This window comes from Saccopteryx leptura, chromosome 4 (genome assembly GCF_036850995.1).
Source record: "Saccopteryx leptura isolate mSacLep1 chromosome 4, mSacLep1_pri_phased_curated, whole genome shotgun sequence".
Taxonomy (NCBI): Eukaryota; Metazoa; Chordata; class Mammalia; order Chiroptera; family Emballonuridae; genus Saccopteryx; species Saccopteryx leptura.
This window is the reverse complement of record NC_089506.1, coordinates 196,660,467-196,681,130: the sequence shown is the minus strand read 5'-3', so window position 1 is coordinate 196,681,130 and position 20,664 is coordinate 196,660,467. Positions and strand designations below refer to the sequence as shown.

General features: G+C 48.0%; 1 protein-coding gene across 1 annotated transcript in view; it reads right to left on the bottom strand.

Annotated features, from left to right (window-relative positions):
• Positions 1–20,664, bottom strand: part of GALNT17 (polypeptide N-acetylgalactosaminyltransferase 17) — a 458,160-nt gene that overhangs the window by 215,681 nt on the left and 221,815 nt on the right. The window contains exon 4 of the mRNA XM_066382456.1: positions 276–450. Within this exon, the coding sequence (XP_066238553.1) occupies positions 276–450 (175 nt within the window). The remainder of the gene's footprint in view (positions 1–275; positions 451–20,664) is intronic.

Genomic DNA, 20,664 nt, shown 5'->3' with positions numbered 1-20,664 from the left:
AGGATAACAGTGCAAGCTGAGACACAGTGTCTGCCCTAGAATGAGGAATCATGAGGGACACATGACGGTGACGATGATGGACTGAGTAGACAACAGACAAGTTTCTCCCAGCTTCTTAGCCATATCCCAGACTATGGTCTCATCTTCTTTTCCAATCACCCCCTCTCCATTCTTCCAGTGGCCCCAGAGGAACAGGCAAACTGCCCCCACCTCCCAGACTCTGATCCCTCCTGACCACATTGCAGGTCCTGAGTGCCCCTCGGCTTGTGACCTACCAGCCAGCGGTAAACTCCACGTGAGCATCAAAAAAGCCAGTGACCTGGCCGGTGGCCGCCTTCCAGCCCTCGATGCGCGCTCGGATCAGGCCCTCTCTTTTTTGGTTGCGTACCACCTTCACCAGCCCCGGGTAGCGTTTGTGGACGTACTCCTCCAAAGGGGCCTTCAGCTCCTCTGCAAATGACAAAACAGAGGAAGGTCCATAATGTGTCATTTCAAACGTGTGTCCAACCCACTGTGATGGCGACAGATCTTCCGGAAGTTCAGGGAGGGTGGAGAGGTTTGCATGTTAGTAATTTTAGTGGAAAGGGCAACTCAGTCAGTGTGAGTCAGAAGACATCTGTGACACAGAAGCCCAGGACAGCAATGTTCTTCCAGACACCACCGTGCACACCTGGATAGGCTGGAGGCCTGGCTTCAAGTTCCCTACTGCTGCAGGCTGGCAGATGTCCTTGGAGGTTTCTTTTCTTGGTGGCCCATCGTGCTCCCCCTGCCAGCACTCCTGTCCTCCCACTGTCCCGCCGTCCTGTTTATCAAGTGCTCCACGGCATTTCCATCAGCACATACAGTGGGTTTTACAGTTATGTGTCCTAGGCTGTCCAGACACATAGCCACGCACCAGACGCCACGTTAACAGGGTTGGTGCTTTGGTCTTAGGAGGTAAAAGACATCTTTGTCCAGTAATGAAAATGCTACCCACGTGGGAGAAGTAATGTTAACAGAGACTGCACCCTTCTCCTGTAACAAGCAGGGGGTGTGAAGTGCTTTTGATACATGATCTAATTTAATCCTTACAGCAACCCGAGGAAGTTGCTAGGTTAATTCCATTAATTACCTGGATTAATTCCACTTTGCCAATTAAGAAACAGTCTCGAGGACGTTAACCTGACCCAAGGCCACACACCTAGTAATGGAAGAGCAGAAACACAGGCGAAATGTGTACAACTCCACAGACTTAAAAGTTGATACCTTTAAGTACTAAGGATCACCAGATGCAGGAGGCCAGGAGGGGCTGAGAGAAAGGGGAAGCTTAGAAATGCACGCTCCAAGGATCTGCCCTCAGAGAGTCAGTCTGATGCTACAGGACACAACACTCATGGGTTCCAGGAGCACAGGTGACTCACGGGCAAGCAGTCCACAGACAAGACTTGAAGAACATTGTTACTTCCAAGTGTGCATTAATGAAAGCCGGGAAGGTTGTGTTTATAGATACTGTGCAGACCTTTTGGATTCTAGTTATTCAGGGCAATTTTTCGCAAATTAAAGCCATATATTTGCAGCACACATAGAGGCTGACCGTGCTAGGTCATGGTTGTTGTCCCTGGGAATGGTGCAGCCATGTGACCCAGAAAGAAATCCAGAAGATGGGGTGTTTAGATAGATGGGAGCGAGAGAGTCCCCAAAGGTACAGAGACATGAAAGAGCTCCTGTCAGCCACAGGCATGATGGTTGGGGAATGGGAGTGTTATGGGCAGCATTATGTGCTTCCCAAATTCATGTGTTAGAGCCCCAGGACCTCCGAATGTGACCCTATTTGGAGGTAGAGCTCTTAAAGAGGTGATTCGATTAATGAGTTGGTTAGGGTGGACACTAATCCAATCTGACTGGAGTCCTAATTAAGACGAGGTAATTTGGGGCAACAGTGAGTCAAGATGTCAGAGTAAATAAACACTGTGCTTGTCTCCTCCCACAACCATATCAAAATTACAATTGAATTATAGAACAAGTACCCTTGAGAACCACCCGAAGACTAGCTGAACAGAACTCTCCAAACTAATGACATGAAGAAGAAGCCATGTTGAGACTGGTAGGAGGGGCAGAGACAGGAAACGGGCTGGTCTCACACCCACGTGTGGCAGTTAAGAATCAGGAAGACTATCTGAGCTGTGGAGGTCCCTCTAAAGAGTGAGGGGTCCCAGGCCCACATGGGGCTCCCCAGCATGGAGCACCAAAGCTGAGAAGAGGAGCTCCAACAATAGCTAGCTGTGAAAATCAATGGGGACTCTGTCTCGTGAGACAAAGGGCTGCTGGAGTCCCAGGCATTCACTTAGAGGGCCCAATCATATAGACTCTTCCCAAGCTCCAGTGAAGAGACAGCAGAGCATAAAGCACCAGGGACATGCAGGGAAAAACTGAATTGTTTGGCTTCACGGCGAGGGTTAGAGAGGCAGCTCTCTCCAGTGGTGGCAGGTGCCTTTGCTCCTTTGCTGGGCTCTCCCCCTACACAGCCAGCAGGAGCAGACGGGGCCTAAATCTGAGTCTCTCTTAACATCACTAACACTGCTGTCACCCCACTCTGGTGATTCCTGCCCCATGCAACCCCCAACCAGCCCAAACCTCTACCAAATACAAAATTTAAAACACTCGATGCTCAAAGATGTTAGAACTTTAAGAAGCAGATAGCAAGCATTTAAAAAAAAAAGAAAAAGAAGACACAGAAACCATAAAAAATAACCAGTCAGAAATGAATAATATAATAACTGAAATAAAGAACACGCTAAAAGAAATAAACATTAGGTTGGATGAAGCAGAGGATCAAATCAGTGATTTAAAAACAAGGTGGCTAAAAAAATTCCCAATTGGAAAAGCAAGAAATGTTTTAAAAATTAAAAAATGAGGATAGTTTAAGGGGTCTCCAGGATAACGTTAGGGGTAACAACATTTGCATCATAGGGGTACCAGTAGGAGAAGAGAAAGAGCAAGGGTTTGAGAAGCTATCTGAAGAAACAATTATGGAAAATTTCCCTTGCCCAGCAAAGGAAACAAGACATACACATCCAGGAAGCACAGAGGTCCAAACAAGATGAACCCAACGAGGCCCACACTAAGACACATCATAATTAAAACAGAAAAGGTTGAAGACAAAGAGAGAATCTTAAATTCATCAAGAGAAAGACAGTAAGTTACCTACCAGAGAGCCCCTGTAAGGCTCTCAACTGATTTCTCAATAGAAACTTTGCAGGCCAGAAGGGAGTGGCATTTCAAGTAATGAAAAGCAAGAACCTACAATCAAGATTACCCAGCAAGGCTATAATTAGGATAGAAGGACAGATAAAGAGCTTCCCAGACAAGAAAAAACTAAAGGCGTTCATCGCCAGCCAACCAGTATTATAAGAAATGTTAGGCCCTGGCCAGTTGGCTCAGTGGTAGAGCGTCGGCCTGGCATACAGGAGTCCCATGTTCGATTCCTGGCCAGGGCACACAGGAGAAGCACCCACCTGCTTCTCTACTCCTTCCTCTCTGTCTCTCTCTTCCCCTCCTGCAGCCAAGGCTCCACTGGAGCAAAGTTGGCCCGGGCGCTAAGGATGGCTCTGTGGCCTCTGCCTCAGGCACTAGAATGGCTCTGGTTGCAACAGAGCAATGCCCCAGATGGGCAGAGCATCGCCACCTGGTGGGCATGCCGGGCGGATCCCGGTCGGGTGCATGCGGGAGTCTGTCTGACTGCCTCCCCATTTCCAGCTTCAGAAAAAAAAAAAAAAAAAAAAAAAAAAAATGTTAAAGGAGCTTCTTTAAGAAGAAGAAAACAATAAAAGATATAAATAATAAAATGGCAATAACCACATACCTACCAATCATCACTTTACATGTAAATAGATTCAATGCTCCAATCAAAAGATACAGGGTGACTTAATGGAAAAGAAAACAAAACCCATACATATGCTGCCTACAGGAGACCCGCTTCAGATCTAAAAATACACAGATTGAGAGTAAAGGAATGGAAAAAGATATTTCACACAAATGAAATTTAAAAAAAAGAAACTAGAATAGCAATACTTGCACCAGACAAAACAAAGGCTATAACAAAAGACAAACATGGACATTTCATATACGGAAGCAACCATGTGTTCATTGATAGACGATTGAATAAAAACGTTGCCATGCATATATATAATATAATGGGATATTACTCAACCATAAAAAACAATTGAATCTTACCATTTCCATTCCAACAACATGAATGGACCTAGAAGTTATTAGGCTAAGTGAAATAAGTTAGATAAAGACAAACACCATATGATTTTACTTATATGTATATGGAATCTGAAAAACGAACAAACAAAATAGAAACAGACTCGTGGATACAGAGAACAAACTGAAAGTTGGCAGATGGAGGGAGTTGGAAAAGGTGAAGGGATTAAGAAGTACTAATTAGTAGTTACAAAACAGTCTTGGGAATGCAAAGGACAGCATAGGGAATATAGTCAATAATACTGTAATAACTATGTATGGTGCCAGGTGGGTACTGGACTTACCAGAGGATCACTTCAAAAATTGTATAAATGTCTAGCCACTATGCGACACACTTGAAACTAATACAATATTGTGTGTCAACTGTCACTGAAAAATAAATTTTTTTTTTTTTTAAAAAAGGAGATTTTGGACACACACGGAGCTGCCTGGGGAAAGGCACAGAGAGGGAGACCCCAGGAGGACACAGTGAAGATGCACAGAGAGGGAGACCCCAGGAGGACACAGCGAAGATGCACAGAGAGGGGAGACCCCAGGAGGACACAGTGAAGATGCACAGAGAGGGAGACCCCAGGAGGACACCGTGAAGATGCACAGAGAGGGAGACCCCAGGAGGACACAGTGAAGATGCACAGAGAGGGGGACCCCAGGAGGACACAGTGAAGATGCACAGAGAGGGGAGACCCCAGGAGGACACAGTGAAGATGCACAGAGAGGGGGACCCCAGGAGGACACAGTGAAGATGCACAGAGAGGGGAGACCCCAGGAGGACACCGTGAAGATGCACAGAGAGGGGAGACCCCAGGAGGATACAGTGAAGATGCACAGAGAGGGGAGACCCCAGGAGGACACAGCGAAGTGAGAAGGCAGCCACCTGCAAACCATGAAGAGAGGCTGTAGGGGAAACCCTGCCGACACCATGACCTTGGTTGGACTTCCAGCCTCCTGAACTCTAGAAAATACATTTCTCTTAACACAGCCAGTCTGTGGCATTTTGTTAATGTGGCCATAGCAGACTAATCCAGAGAGGTACATGTTTGGGAAAGAGAAAAAAATGGAAGGTAGGAGGGGAGGTGGCAGAAACCTCCAAGGAGGCATACAGAGCATGTGGTCGGAGTGCAGACTGGAGCCTGGCTGCCGCGGGTTCAGAACCCCGTGTGTGTCTTTACCACTTGGGCGACCCTGTGCAGCTCAGCCAATCAACGTGTGCCTCAGTGTCCTCATCCACAGAAGGCGGGCCTCATAAGGTGGTGGTGAGCATTAAACAAGCTCATATACAGACATGTCTAGAATTACCCCTGGCATCATGCATATGCTCAACATTGAGTAGCTGGTCTTAGTAATTATTTTCCCTCTACAAAGGTTTAGGACACATGAACAGAGATTTCAGAGCAGCCCAGGGAGCCTTGAGGAAGCCGTGCCCAAGATGGAAAAAATAGGTCTATACGCTAGGGCTACGGTTCTCAAACTGAGGGGCACATCCGTGATCGTGGAGGTGTTGAAACAGATTGCTGGCCCCTCCTCCACAGTTTCATTTTCAGAAGGTCTAGGGTAGGACCTGAGTGTTTCTGTTTTCTAACAAGACCCAGGAGCGTCCATGGGGAGCCACACTTTGAGAACTACTCAGCTGGAACTACGTAAGTCAGTCTCAGCACATGCTTAGCACACAGTAGGCCCTCCATGAGTTATCTACATTGATATTTTGGCTGCTATAGCTACCATCTTTGCCATCATCCCAGAGTTGGTAAGGAGGCTGGTATAGAAGCCAGGCTGTGGGCCCCCTCTGCTTCTTCACTCACCATGAATCAGAAGGATAACCAAGTAAATGGGGTTGGGGTGGCCCGAAGAATGTGCAGCTTCGAGAAATCATCTACTACACGTTGGCTCGGTTTTTCTGTATGTTAGTTAAATTTCTTAGAACAATTATTCTAGCAAGAAGGTTAGGCAGCCCATGCCTGTTTCGGTTTTCATTTATTCCCCATGAGTGCTGGAGACCAAAGGAGATGGCATGGGAGGGAATGGACCATGCACAAGCACAGTGCCCGTGGAATGGTGCGGGAGAACCCTGCCCGCTCTCCAGGGCTGGCCCATGACGGAGGGAAACCTGCCTAAGGTCAGAGAGAGCATTCTGAATGTTGTGTGCCGGACACCATGCCAGGGGACCCGCCGGCACTGTTAACCCTTAGCTGCCAGGCAACCTGGGCCCCCGTTTTGGCTCGGATGCTGGGTCTTGGCCATGCCAGTCACCATGTCTAAGTGTCCAGTGGTTTCCTCATTTGTTTAGTGGTTGTGACTAAGACTCCCGGGGAGAGAGACGGAGGGAAAGGTATTTCTTTACAAGTTTGGCAAAAGAGAGTGTGGTTCACTACCTCTGCCCTTCTGCATGTCAGGGCTCCTGAGATATGGGTATTAGAGGGCATTGAAAAGTATAAGGGGACAAAAAAAAATAATGCATAAGCATTTGGTAGTAGCCTATGGCTTTTAGGACCTAATGAGATGTTATATATAATTATATGCATTGCATAAATGTTATTTCTAATAATAATTGGCCTATTAATATTATTCATATACATCATTGTATAACTTCTTATGAACAACAGCTTGTCTTCTACTTAGTCAATATCATTTTAAAGTCTGGGGCCCACTATACATGGGTGACAACTGGCCTCACTCTTATGGTTCAGGGACACATTATTTTACATATAACTGAAGAGATGACCTATGGGATTCTGAGGGAAATGTCACTACGCCATTAGCAAGGTTCAAGAACAGGTGACATTGACCAGGCCTTTCTTCCCAGCTTCTGCATATAATCCTGCACCCCACAAGATAGTGGGTTAGGCCCCTAGACGGACTCAAAATCTACTTGGACACAAGTGCTCCGTCACTTTGCTTGCAATCTAGTTAAGGAGCAGAGACATGTTAAAAAAAATTGCAATATTCACTATTATAAGGGAAATGGAGCCAAAGGACAAAGGAAAAAAAAATGGTCATGGAAGGAAACTGCTATGAGCGGTTACAGGGAGAAATTATTTTGGCTGGGGTGTTTATGGAGAAGGTAGTGTTTGAGCTAAGCAGAGGTTTGGACATGCGCTCTCACCATTCCAGACAAAAGACAGAAGCACTGGATTAGATCTACAGAATCATTCGTGTCTGGGTGCCTGGGAGGGTGTTGTTATTTAGAAAAAAAGAAAAAAAGAGAGAGAGAAGTGAAAGAACAAGTGAATGAGTTCACCTGGGGACAGGCTGACCTGCTGGCAGACATTCAGGGACAGACGCTGAGCCAAGTGAATGGACCAGAGGGGAGAAGAGAAGGCACAGAGGGCTGGGAGACCACGGGAGGCGTCGGCCTAAGAGCAGGGGAGACTTCCAGGAGGAGTGAAGAAGTCCAGAACCACACTGTGGGAAACACGGGTATTGAGGAAGCAGGAAGACAAGCTAGAAAGTAAAACAGGCTAGAAACGGCGTCAGAGGGGCAGAACCACGCCAAGGGAGAGTTTCCAAAAGGAGAACACATGCCTCCATTTCACAGACATGCACAGAGCGCCTACATGCCTGAAAATGACACAATTCTGATCCTCCAAGACAGGGGTCCCCAAACTACGGCCCGCGGGCCACATGCGGCCCCCTGAGGCCATTTATCCGGCCCCCGCCGCACTTCTGGAAGGGGCACCTCTTTCATTGGTGGTCAGTGAGAGGAGCATAGTTCCCATTGAAATACTGGTCAGTTGGTTGATTTAAATTTACTTGTTCTTTATTTTAAATATTGTATTTGTTCCCATTTTGTTTTTTTTCACTTTAAAATAAGATCTGTGCAGTGTGCATAGGGATTTGTTCATAGTCTTTTTTATAGTCTGGCTCTCCAATGGTCTGAGGGACAGTGAACTGGCCCCCTGTGTAAAAAGTTTGGGGACCCCTGCTCCAAGAGTTACTCCACACCCAATGTCAGGAAAAGCAAAAGCGTTAGAGAAAAGGAGAGTTGAGAATGAACCATTGATTTAAACAAATAACAGGTTCTTAACCAGCGGGGGTGGGGGGGATTCCCTTCTGGATGCATCTGGGCCCTGCAGGGAGAAGATGAGTGTGGCAGCTCAGGAGAGACTTCCAGAAAGGCTTGTCCAGGTGGGACAGGACTGTCACGGCCTGAGGGCATTGGAGTGCTGTGATTTGGAAACTGTCTTAAAGCCAGAGAAACCAACTTGTTCAACCAAGGAAATAAAGGCCCCAGGCTCACCATGGACAGAAACAAATCCCCAAACATCACACTTAACAAATGAACCCATTCTGAGACATTACAATAACAGGAAGAAAAACACTTTGCATAAGAAACATCATCCTTAACAAATGAAGCCATCCTACCCCATTACAATAACAGTAAGAAAAACATTTTACATACGATTTTTCTCACTGACAAGCTCAGAGAAGGAAACAAAAACTCATTTCTGCAAAAATAAATGTGTACCTTCCAGTGTGATAAAATCCAATACTAAATTGGTCTAGAGCCATTTGGGAATGCTTGTGTTTGTTAGGTTTTGGTAAATAGCATTTGGGGAGGTTTGACAGGGAAGAAGCAAATACTGCCTGTGATCAGAGGGGACCAGGAGAGAGATATATCTGCCGCTTAACAATGGAGGAAGCAACTGTCATCCAGGCTTAAGGAGTAACACATTGACAACAAGAAAGTTACACACACAGGTCTGCAGCAAAAAAAAAAAAAAGCATTACTACGGAATTATATTTGGATCCTGCACTTTGAGTGACGCTAGAAACTAAACCATTGGTCCAGCCCCATGTCTCTAAACCCTGCTCAGAAACAAATGTTGACCAAGCCGACTGACCTCCACCTGCTCCCCAGACCCGTGCATGAACCTCAGTGCCACACAGACATGGGCCCTGCTCCCCAGACCCGTGCATGAACCTCAGTGCCACACAGACAGGGGCCCTGCTCCCCAGACCCGTGCATGAACCTCAGTGCCACACAGACAGGGGCCCTGCTCCCCAGACCCGTGCATGAACCTCAGTGCCACACAGACATGGGCCCTGCTCCCCAGACCCGTGCATGAACCTCAGTGCCACACAGACATGGGCCCTGCTCCCCAGACCCGTGCATGAACCTCAGTGCCACACAGACAGGGGCCCGGAAGTGGCCGTGCTCACCAAGGCTCGGGCTGTATCTGGATATCTCAACCCTCCCGGTTTTCACGTCTTCATTATGAGGCTTACTGAGTGTTCTAATTCTCCCTCAAGGAGAAGCAGCTTGGGAGAATCAGTCTAAGTGTAGATGAGTGTATCTCAAACTTTAACCTGTATCAGCATCACCAGCGAGTCTGGAATGTGACCCAAGAGCTTCCCTTTCTAACAAGTTCCAAGGGGCTGCTGCTGCTGCTGCTGCTGCTCTGGTGAACGCACTCTAAGTAGCTCTGGTTTAGAGGTGGCCCCCTATCCAGCCCCCTCTGCATTGACTCAGCCCCTGTGTGCAAGTAGTAAGGAGGGATCCCAGTGTTGGCACTGTCCATTTCTGCTTTTCCCATTACCTGGGCTTTCTTGTCCTGCCTTGTCTGTAAGACTGAGCCCCTTGGAGACGACCTCAGTCTATAGAAAGCAGTTTGTCTTGACACTTCCAAAACTGGGATCCTGATTGCTGGCTACCCCTGCATGGAACACCCTCATGATTAGGTCAGTCCCTCTACAAGGTCTCCCTATGTTCATGGCATCTGCTTTTACTCTCACTCTCACTATTCCTCTTACGACTGCTCCCAGTGCTCCAACTCTACCAATATTACTTCTGCTTCCATCAGTGCCCACTGCTGCCACCACAGCCACTTGTTACCAGCCCTTCTCTCTGCCTGCAGTTGCCGAGGTTTGGGCCAGCCGCTAGCTGGGAAGGCAGGGGCTACGACAGCTGGGACAAGGAAACGGCACACTTGGCATGTTTCAGTGAAAACCAAAACCACCTGCCTCAAGGCCAGTGTTCCTCAGAGTGTGGCCCCACCTGTATCAGCTGGGGATTTGTGAAAATGCAGGTTCCCAGGCCACCTGAAGAGTTTCTAATTTAGTGGGCATTAGTGGGGTTGACCAGCACGCCGAACAATTCTCACACAACCCCAAGGCTTCTCAAAAGGACTAGCTGATTTTTTTTTTAAATTGCTCTTCCTGGGGTCAAATATACTCAACCTGAAACTTACCATTTTGACCGTTTTAAACTATACAATGTGAGGGCATGCAATCCATTCACAGTGTGGCACAGACATCACCACCATCAAGCTCCAGAACCTGGTCATCACCCCAGATGGAAACCCTACACCCAGTCGCTAAGCAGTCAGTTTCCATTTCCTGCCCTCCCTCAGACCCTGGTGACCACGAATCTGCTCTCTGTCTCTCTGTCTCTCTGAATTCATCTCTTCTGGATATTTCATAAAAAAATGGAATCAAACAATACCTGGCTTTTATGTCTATAAGCCCTAGTCAGTTTTGAAGGGGAAGAGGAAGAGGCAAAGTAGGTATTTTGTGTGTTTCAACCCCTAGGTCAGGAAATTTTTTTGGCTGAGAGAGCCATGAACGCCACATATTTAAAATGTAATTCCGTGAGAGCCATACAACGACCCATGTATGTTACGCATTATCCAATAAAAATTTGGTGTTGTCCGGAGGACAGCTGTGATTGGCTCCAGCCACCCGCAACCATGAACATGAGCAGTAGGAAATGAATGGATTGTAACACATGAGAATGTTTTATATTTTTAACGTTATTATTATTTTTTTTATTAAAGATTTGTCTGCGAGCCAGATGCAGCCATCAAAAGAGCCACATCTGGCTCGCGAGCCATAGGTTCCCGACCCCTGCTCTAGGCCTTGCTGAAGATCTGATTCCACATTCTGTTGCCAGTTAGCTTCTCTGATCCCCATTATGGTTGTTGGTCCCTGACTTCTGATAACCAGGTGACCAAAATGGGGATCAGAGCAGCTAACTCCAAAAGCTCCTCCCCAGTCAGTGAAGGGGGCTCTGATCTCTCTGAGGGATCTCGGACCTGTGATCATCCCTCTCCCCTAGCTCCCTGATTCCCTGATGGGATCTTCCACCCCAGGGACCTTAAAATAGCACAGGGGAAAAACATGGTCTGCAACACAGAGTTTCAACACACATTAGTTGTAATGTTCTACATTTCTGCAGTGTCTTTTGTAACAAGATATATAAAATATTCCATATTTTGATATGTCAGAATGATGCCATAGAAAGAACACAAAAATAGACTTCAAACACCTGGATTTTCAGGTATGCCTGAGAACATCTTTATGTTTGAAATAACCAACAAGCTAAACATGTAAAAGTAGCCAAAAAAAGGCCAATGATGATATTTGTAAATTATCTTTTAGTCAGACAGAGAAAGTTAAGCACTGTATGGTATCACCTATGTGTGATTTGAAAAAAATTAAACCTGTAAAACAGAGTACAATGGTAGCTATGGGTGGGGAGTGGGGAAGAATACTACTGACGGTGTTTAAGGCTATACGAACTTATAACCAGTAGTAAACAAGCCACAGAGGTCTAATGCACAGTATAATAAACATAGACAATAATATTGCACTATATTTACAATGGCTCGATTTACAAGTTCCTGACTTTTTATATTGCAAAAGTGTATTTCAAATTTGGAAATTTGATCTTTTCCCAGCTACTCAGTACTATCTCTCTCCTGATGCTGGACAGAGGCAGTGAGCCACAGCTCCCGGTCAGCCATGCGATCAGGAGGGTAAACATTCAATACTCTGCAGTGGACAGTGTTGCCAGTGTCTTTTGGCTATTGTGCTCTGAGCATGGTTAAGGTAGGCTGGGCTAAGCTATGAGATGGTTGGTAGGTTAGGTGTCTTAAACGCATTTTCGACTTAGGATATTTTTAGCTTACACTGAGTCTATCAGGATGTCACTCCACAGTGTGGAGGAACATCTGTAATTATGTAGCATGATACAATGCACTACATCAACAGTCATATTACAATATATAAATGTGTCTAAGTAACATGCTGTGCACCAGAAATTTACACCATGTTACACATCAATTTTATTCAATTAAAAATTTTAAATTTAGGCCCTGGCCGGTTGGCTCAGCGATAGAGCGTCAGCCCGGTGGGTAGAAGTCCCAGGTTCAATTCCCAGCCAGGGCACACAGGAGAAGCGCCCATCTGCTTCTCCACCCTGCCCCTCTCCTTCCTCTCTATCTCTCTCTTCCCCTCCCGCAGCCAAGGCTCCATTGGAGCAAAGTTGGCCCCTTCGCTGAGGATGGCTCTATGGCCTCTGCCTCAGGCACTAGAACGACTCTGGTTACAACAGAGCAATGCCCCAGATGGACAGAACATCGCCCCCTGGTGGGCATGCCGGGTGGATTCCTGTCGGATGCATGCGGGAGTCTGTCTCTCTGCCTCCTCTCTTCTCACTTTAGAAAAATATCAGAAAAATTTAAAAAAATTAAATTTTAAAAAAAATTAGCTTTTAAGATTAAAAAAGGGAAGGTGGAGAAACCTGATGCACATCCTGGTCATGCGGCATCTGGGTTTCTCACTTGCTAAATGGAGCTAGACAGGGTTTCTGAGACCTGAAGTTTATACAGCTTGGAGGGGCTTCTTTAAGAAAAGGAGAAATAAAGTGTCTATGAATACTACAAAAAGCAGTGCACACTGGAACACACTGTTAGGCCTCTCCCCTCCCCGAGGGCCTCCCACATGTGAGGGTTCCCAAAGCAGGAGCTTCCTTGTTAGCCTCATGGTCAGTACACCCTGGTAAGGCTGACTGCCCAGAGGCAAAGTTCCTTTTCTTTGCTGACAACCATTACTTTTCAAACATTTTAATTACGATGCTCATCTGTATCTAAAATAAAACATTTATATCCCAGAACTGATAACCGAGATGACTCAAAAAGGCCAGCTAATCATGAATTGCTCTGAAACACTCTTCAGATTCATTCCCTTTTTGTATTTAACCAGAGAATAATCTGGCTTGCAAACTCGTAACATCCTGCAATTTTTGTTGTAACATTTACTGTGTCCTAAAATTAAGTGCCACTTATTGTCAAAACCACTTGACCTACATCAGCTCTTTTTTTCCTACTAATGACTCTGTGAGGTAAGGGCTAGCATTGGCCCCATTATACGGATGAGGAAACTGAGGCCCAGAGAGGCTAGCACCTTGCGAAAAGCTTGTCCGCGGCGTGCTTGCCCTCCCTGCCATCCCGCCTCTGACTCCCGTGGATGCGATGCTGTGAAGCCCGAGGCTGCCTGCTCACATGGCGCTGCGCCTTGAGCAGCACACATCCCGGCCGGACCTACGCCACTCCTGGAACTGGCTCTCTCTGTACGTCGGGGACCACTTACACTGTCCACCCAGCCTTGGCACAGGCATCTACCTCTCTAGACAGCTGTCCTCTGTCCAGTGCAGTCCAGAGAAGCGGGTGGGCATTCAGGAGAAATGTCTGGGCTTCAGACTTCTCCAGCCAGCCCCACCAAACTGTGCAGGGACAGCAGGGACACAAGAGCCACGGCTCTACCCCCACTGCAGTCCACTGCAGCGGCGTGGCCGGCTCTGAAATTCCGGCCTTGAAGACCATGGAAGGGAGAGGAAGTGCGCATGCAGGGATGCAGGATGAAATAGCTCGGGAGGCGGCTCCGGTGAATATTTTATTCTCTGAGCGTCTCTCAGCTTTGTGGATTAAATAATGCATTTTCTGACCATGGGAACAAAAGAAGAGGTGAGAACAAGAAACTTCAGGAAGAATGGCAGAGATTAAAAAGGGGTGTTTTTGCTATGTATGAAAGCATGTTTTAAAAAGGCAATTCCGTAGTGAGATCAAAGCAAGGACAAAAGAAAGCAGAAGATGAAAAGAGGTAAGAAAAGAGATGTGAGGTGCAAATACCAAAGTGTTAAACTAAATATATCACACGGGATTGTGCATTCAAGAGAGGCGCTTTGAAAAGCAAAGCCGTCTCCGCTTTCGATTCCTTTGTTAAGAAACGCCTCTCCACCGCTTCTTCCATTTAAATTTCACCTTTAAAAAAAATCGACAAGAGGTAGCCCAAACCAACAGGAAAACGCCCTGATGCCTAGAGGCGATGCCTCCGAGTTGTTACCCCAAATTACAGGAGGATTCTCCTACCCTGCCCCATCAAAAGGCAGTTTGGGAAGTCTGGTATTTGTGCTGACTCTAATAATAACATGTGAATTTAAGCGATAAAATTTGCCTACAGGCTGCAGTATGTTTTTCTTTCATTACGTTTCTTATTTACTGTGATATTGATTCTGAATGCTCTGAAGCTGGCAAACCTCTTCTTTGAAATCGCAAAAGTCACAGTCATTAAGGGGGGAGGGGAGAGAGCAAGAGAACACACAGGACACGTGAGGTCCCAGAAAGAACAAGGTCGACACATCTCAGCGCTTGGTCACTTCAGGCTTCCTTAAACATAGTTGGCAGCCAGGAATGGAATACTAGAGCAAGACATTTGTTCTGTCTACCCTTCTCTAGCACTGGGGGACCTCTGTATCCAGAGCCCTGAATCCTCCTAAAGTCAAAGGCAGTGTGGATCCTACGCGCATGCTCACAAGAAACAGTGCATGTCAAAGTGGTATGTAGCATAAAACTGTTCTATAAAAGAGCGGCTTTTATTAAGGTCCAAAAGGCCTGCAGAACCTAACGTGTCTCTTCTAACCCTGGAGACTATCAAGATAGATAACATCCGGAAGTACGGGCACTGACCAGTCAGAACAGATGTGCACTGGACCGCCACGCCCGAACATGCCGGCTGAACAGCAGCTCTGCTGATATCAACCCAGCATCACACCTGACATTCCTACACTTTGCACTCAACTGGGCTAAAGACATGCAGAAGTGCTACTAATTTTAGGTGTGCACAGAGACCGAACAGGCAGGGACAGCCTAGAAAATGTTTGATCTAGAAAAAGTTTTTTGGGTTTTTTTTGTATTTTTTTTTTTTCTGAAGTTGGAAACGGGGAGGCAGACAGACTCCCGCATGTGCCCGACCGGGATCCACCCAGCCCGCCCACCAGGGGCCGATGCTCTGCCCATCTGGGACTTTGCTCTGTTGCATCCAGAGCCATTCTAGTGCCTGAGGCAGAGGCCATGGAACCATGCTCAGTGCCTGGGGCAACTTTGCTCCAATGGAGCCTTGGCTGCGGGAGGGGAAGAGAGAGACAGAGAGGAAGGAGAGGGGGAGGGGTAAAGAAGGAGATGGGCGCTTCCCCTGTGTGCCCTGGCCGGGAATCAAACCCGGGACCCCTGCACGCCAGGCCGACACTCTACCACTGAGCCAACCGGCCAGGGCCTAGAAAAAGTTTTGATCTAGAAAAAGGTGAAAATGGAAAGGTCTCAAGAAGGGTGCTGCGGGGCCATGTGCACTGTGTGCTCTTACACTGAGCCGGGGCACCTAAGGAGTCAGGGACACATCTGGTCAGGAGCATTCACCTTGAGCTGCTGCATGACACTGGAGTAAATAGTTAATATGGATAATAATAGTCCCTACCCAATAGTGCAGTTTGGGTATTTAAATAAGATAACATGCCTGACCAGTGGTGGTACAGTGGACAGAGCAGTGACTTGGGATGCTGAGGTCCAAAGTTCAAAACCCCAAAGTTGCTGGCTTGAGCACAGGGTTGCCAGCTTGAGCACGGGATCATCATGAGCCCATGGTAGCTAGCTTGAAGCCCAAGGTTGCTGGCTTGAGCACAAGGTTGCTGGCTTGAGCCCAGAGTCACTGGCTTGAGCACGGGGTCACTGGTTCAGCTGGAGCCCCTGGTCAAGGCACATATGAGAAGCAATCAATCAATGAACAACTAAAGTGCTGCACTATATAAGTTGATGCTTCTCATCTCTCTCCTCCCCCCCCCACGTGTGCATGCATGCTAAAAGAAAATAAAAAAATAAGAAAACACATGTAAGTGCTTAGCTCAGTCCCTGGCACATAGCAAGCACTCAGTAATGGCTAACATTACTATTCATTTCTATTATGAATATAGTTTTATATAAGGAAGACTAGAGATGTCTTGGGACACAAAGAGAAGCATAAGGGTGGAGGAGGGGTGTGGCAAAGGCAATCAGTGGTTAACTGGAAGGGAAAGGAAAGCACAGAAGGGAGGGAGGCTTGGAGGGGGTGGGAGGTGCAGGGAAGAGGCCTGAGAGGGGGGTTCCAGGACTGGGACTGCTGAGCTGGAGTCTCAGCTCTGGGGGAATTCTGGCTGTGCTACCACGGGTAAACCGCTTGCCTCTGAACTTCTTTTAAAAAATGCTTATTGCCCTGGCCGGTTGGCTCAGCGGTAGAGCGTCGGCCTAGCGTGCGGAGGACCCGGGTTCGATTCCCGGCCAGGGCACACAGGAGAAGCACCCATTTGCTTCTCCACCCCTCCGCCGCGCTTTCCTCTCTGTCTCTCTCTTCTCCTCCCGCTGCCAAGGCTCCATTGGAGCAAAGATGGCCCGGGCGCTGGGCATGGCTCTGTGGCCTCTGCCTCAGGCGCTAGAGTGGCTCTGGTCGCAACATGGCGACGCCCAGGATGGGCAGAGCACCGCCCCCTGGTGGGCAGAGCGTCGCCCCTGGTGGGCGTGCCGGGTGGATCCCGGTCGGGCGCATGCGGGAGTCTGTCTGACTATCTCTCCCTTCAGAAAAATGAAAAAAAAAAAAAAATGCTTATCGGCCCTGGCAGGTTGGTTCAGTGGTAGAGCATCAGCTGGCGTGTAGAAGTCCCGGGTTCGATTCCCAGCCAGGGCACACAGGAGAAGCGCCCACCTGCTTCTCCACCCCTCCCCCTCTCCTTCCTCTCTGTCTCTCTCTTCCCCTCCCGCAGTCAAGGCTCCATTGGAGCAAAGTTGGCCCAGGCACTGAGGATGGCTCCATGGCCTCCACCTCAGACTCTGGTTGCAGCGGAACAACGCCCCAGATGGGCAGAGCATCGCCCCCTGGTGGGCGTGCCGGGTGGATCCTGGTCGGGCACATGCAGGAGTCTGTCTCTCTGCCTCTCTACTTCTCACTTCAAAAAAAATACAAAAAATAAATAAATTAAATAAATAAAACAAACGGCTATCAGTGATCATCTCCATGCATCAGAGGGTATGGTCAAGTTCCTAGGAGCCATGTGCTCTGTTAGCCCAGGCAAGGGGACAGCTAGATTGTCATGCCAGCTCTACATTTTCCCTGAAGCCTCAGGTGTCTCTGGATGTCCTGCAGGGGTAATTAACTAGCAGGCCCTGTTGAGGCCAGACAGCTGTCCGTCCTCCCTGGTGTGTATAAGAAAAGAAAGAAATCAGTGGCCAGGCAGGACTCATGCTTCTGAAGGCAGCCTTCCTGCCCTCCAGGGTTTGCTCCAGGCCTTGCCGGCCTCTGGCACAGGCGCTCCCAGGCCCAGACCCCCACGGCACAGCCTGAGGCCAAAGCGCCTCTGCCCCAGCCAGCTCACCAGTTGATCAGCGCTCACAGCTCAAGTGGTCTGAAGATGCTCAGGTCAATGTCACCTCACATTCCCAATATAATTAGATCAAAGCTCAAACGTGCTCTTCCCAGAACAAAGCTAAAAATGGCCACGTCTGGCCTTCCTGACAATTATTTCCACCAACCCCAGGGCTTCCCTGCCCCGCCTCTCCCTCCATCTCACTGACTTGCTGTTTCCCATCCCCAGCAGGCTGTTCAAGGAGCTTTCTATCAATACATCCTTCCTGCTCAGAGGGTTGTCAGAAAACAACAAAGACCTGCTTGTTCACACCGTCCCTCCTCATCCTGTGGTCCGGCAAGACCTTCCATCTCCTACTGGGACGCTGAGCCTGTAACCCGCCCATCCACTCCTACGTATTGACCCCTCTGCATGCTGCCTGCAGATCTCAATTCCTGGGCTTCTCCCTCCAACATCTCCTCCCACTCCCAAGTGTCCAAAGTCTAACTGTCCGTCGTGAACTAAGTCAAGTGCCACACCCTTTACAAAGCCCTCATTTATCTCCCCAGTGTGTGGAAATACCACATGCAAATTCCATTGATGTTGTCATATTAGGAGGCCGTGGTACGCTTGTCCACCAGCCCCTCCCTTCCTGGCGCTCTGCCCCATGGTACCGATGTGTGGGGGTTTGGGCGTGATCCCGCCCTCCCCGTCACAGTTGGCAGATCCAAGGAGAGACATCTGACCCAAACTAGAGCACCATTTCCCTTCCCTGGGATTCCTCTATAGTCCTGTCCCGGTCCAATGGCTGAAGCTATTAATTACAACATCAACTTTGAGCTGTCTCTGCAGCCCTATTTCCCTCCAGACGGCTTGGAGAACTGGAGGTGTCAGTCTTCACAAGCTGACAAGGGAAGGAGGGACCCAGAAATGGCAGAGACCCAGACAGAGGACGCTGGCAGTGTTAGGGTGACTGGGTCTGACCTTCCCTTGGCCTAGCCTGACTGCTGTCCCTGGGTTGTGCCGGACCCTCTATCATTCCTTTTTTTTTTATTTTTGTATTTTTCTGAAGCTGGAAACGGGAGAGACAGTCAGACAGACTCCCGCATGCGCCCGACTGGGATCCACCCGGCACGCCCACCATGGGGCGACGCTCTGCCCACCAGGGGGCGATGCTCTGCCCCTCCGGGGCGTCGCTCTGTGGAGACCAGAGCCACTCTAGCGCCTGGGGCAGAGGCCAAGGAGCCATCCCCAGCACCCGGGCCATCTTTGCTCCAATGGAGTTTTGGCTGCGGGAAGGGAAGAGAGAGACAGAGAGGAAGGAGGGGGGGTGGAGAAGCAAATGGGCGCTTCTCCTATGTGCCCTGGCCGGGAATCAAACCCGGGTCCCCCGCATGCCAGGCCGACGCTCTACCGCTGAGCCAACTGGCCAGGGCCTATCATTCTTATATTGATGGGCTCCACCAGAATGCACACCCGAAGTCTGACTACAGGGCAGAACTTTCAACCTACTTTTGGGACTATTCCTGACACTGCTGGGAGGTCCCCGTTCCTCCTGGTATCACAGTCACAGTCTCCAAGGCTCATCCTCCACCGGAGGCCAAGCTGGAAGACTGAAAATTAATCGGATATATTCTTTAGAGGGGATGTCATAGAAATGGAATAAATGACCAAAAAAGTTTGCCTGAACATGTGTTTACCATAAGTCAAGCAACTGTACTCTTGGGCATTGATCTCAGAGAAATGAAAGTTTATTGTCATACAACCATCTGCACAGAATGTTCACAGCAACCTTGTTTATCAGAAACCCAAACTGAAACAAGCCAAGTGTCAGTCCTTGAACAGGCGAAGGGTTAGACAAACTGTGGTCAACGTGCACCGTGGAACACGAAGCAGAAATAAAGATGGATCTTTCTTACGCTGAGCGTCAGAAGTCAGTCACAAAGGTTACGTCCCATATGGTCCAATTTATAGAACATTCTTGAAATAAAAGAAGTATGGAGATGCGGAAATAATTAGGGTTGTCAGGGGTCAGCAACGGGGGTGGGAGATGGATGTAGTTAAAAGGAAGAGCATGGGGGAGCTTTGCTCTGCATCTTAATTGTGATGGTGGTTACAGGAATCTGTGCATATGACAAAACTGTATAGAACTACCTAACACACACACACACACACACACACACGCGCACACACACACACACACACACACACGCACACGGGCACGCGTGTGAGATCAGAGTAAGCTCTCTAAATTGACCAAAGCCAATTCCCTGGTTGTGATAATGCACTAGACAAGGTGTTATTCTTGGAGGAAACTGAGCATAGAGTACATGAGACCTCTTGTACATTCTTGCAACTTCTTGTGAATTTATAAGTATTTCAAAAATAACAAGGTTTTTTGGTTGTTGCTATTGCTTTTTTTTAAACGCCCGTTTACATATGAAGCTTTAGTACAGATTCTCCTGTTATCTGTTATGTAAAGATACACACTCTCCTTATCCTCTCCTACCCACGATCTAAAAACACACAAGAAGGAATGTCAATGCACAACCCAGTTGTGATTACAGAGCCTCAGAGCAAATGCTTCACACTGCAGTGATTGGACTGGGGACAAAAACAAGTATTATTTCTGATTAGGAAGGCTCTTTACAGGCAGGGGGGAAAAGGCAGGTGATGTTCTAATAAGAAAGCCTAACCCAGCATGGAAATGTGTGATAACGAGGTGTCTCTTGGCTACTTCGCTGGGAGCCTCAACAACACAGGAAAAATGTTATCTTTGCAAAACACAGGACTCCTCCTATTTCTGCAATTACAAACCAAGAAGAAAAGCAAACAATGCCAGTGTGCTTCTCCACAATCCCTTTTGACAGTCCAGAGGCTATATCCTTCCACTCAAAAAAGTTTTCTAACTCGAGCCTTCCTGCTTTCAAACTTGGAACACACCAACCAAGAGAAGAGCTTGCTCAGGTGTGCTCGCTCCACAGGAAAATACCAGTGAC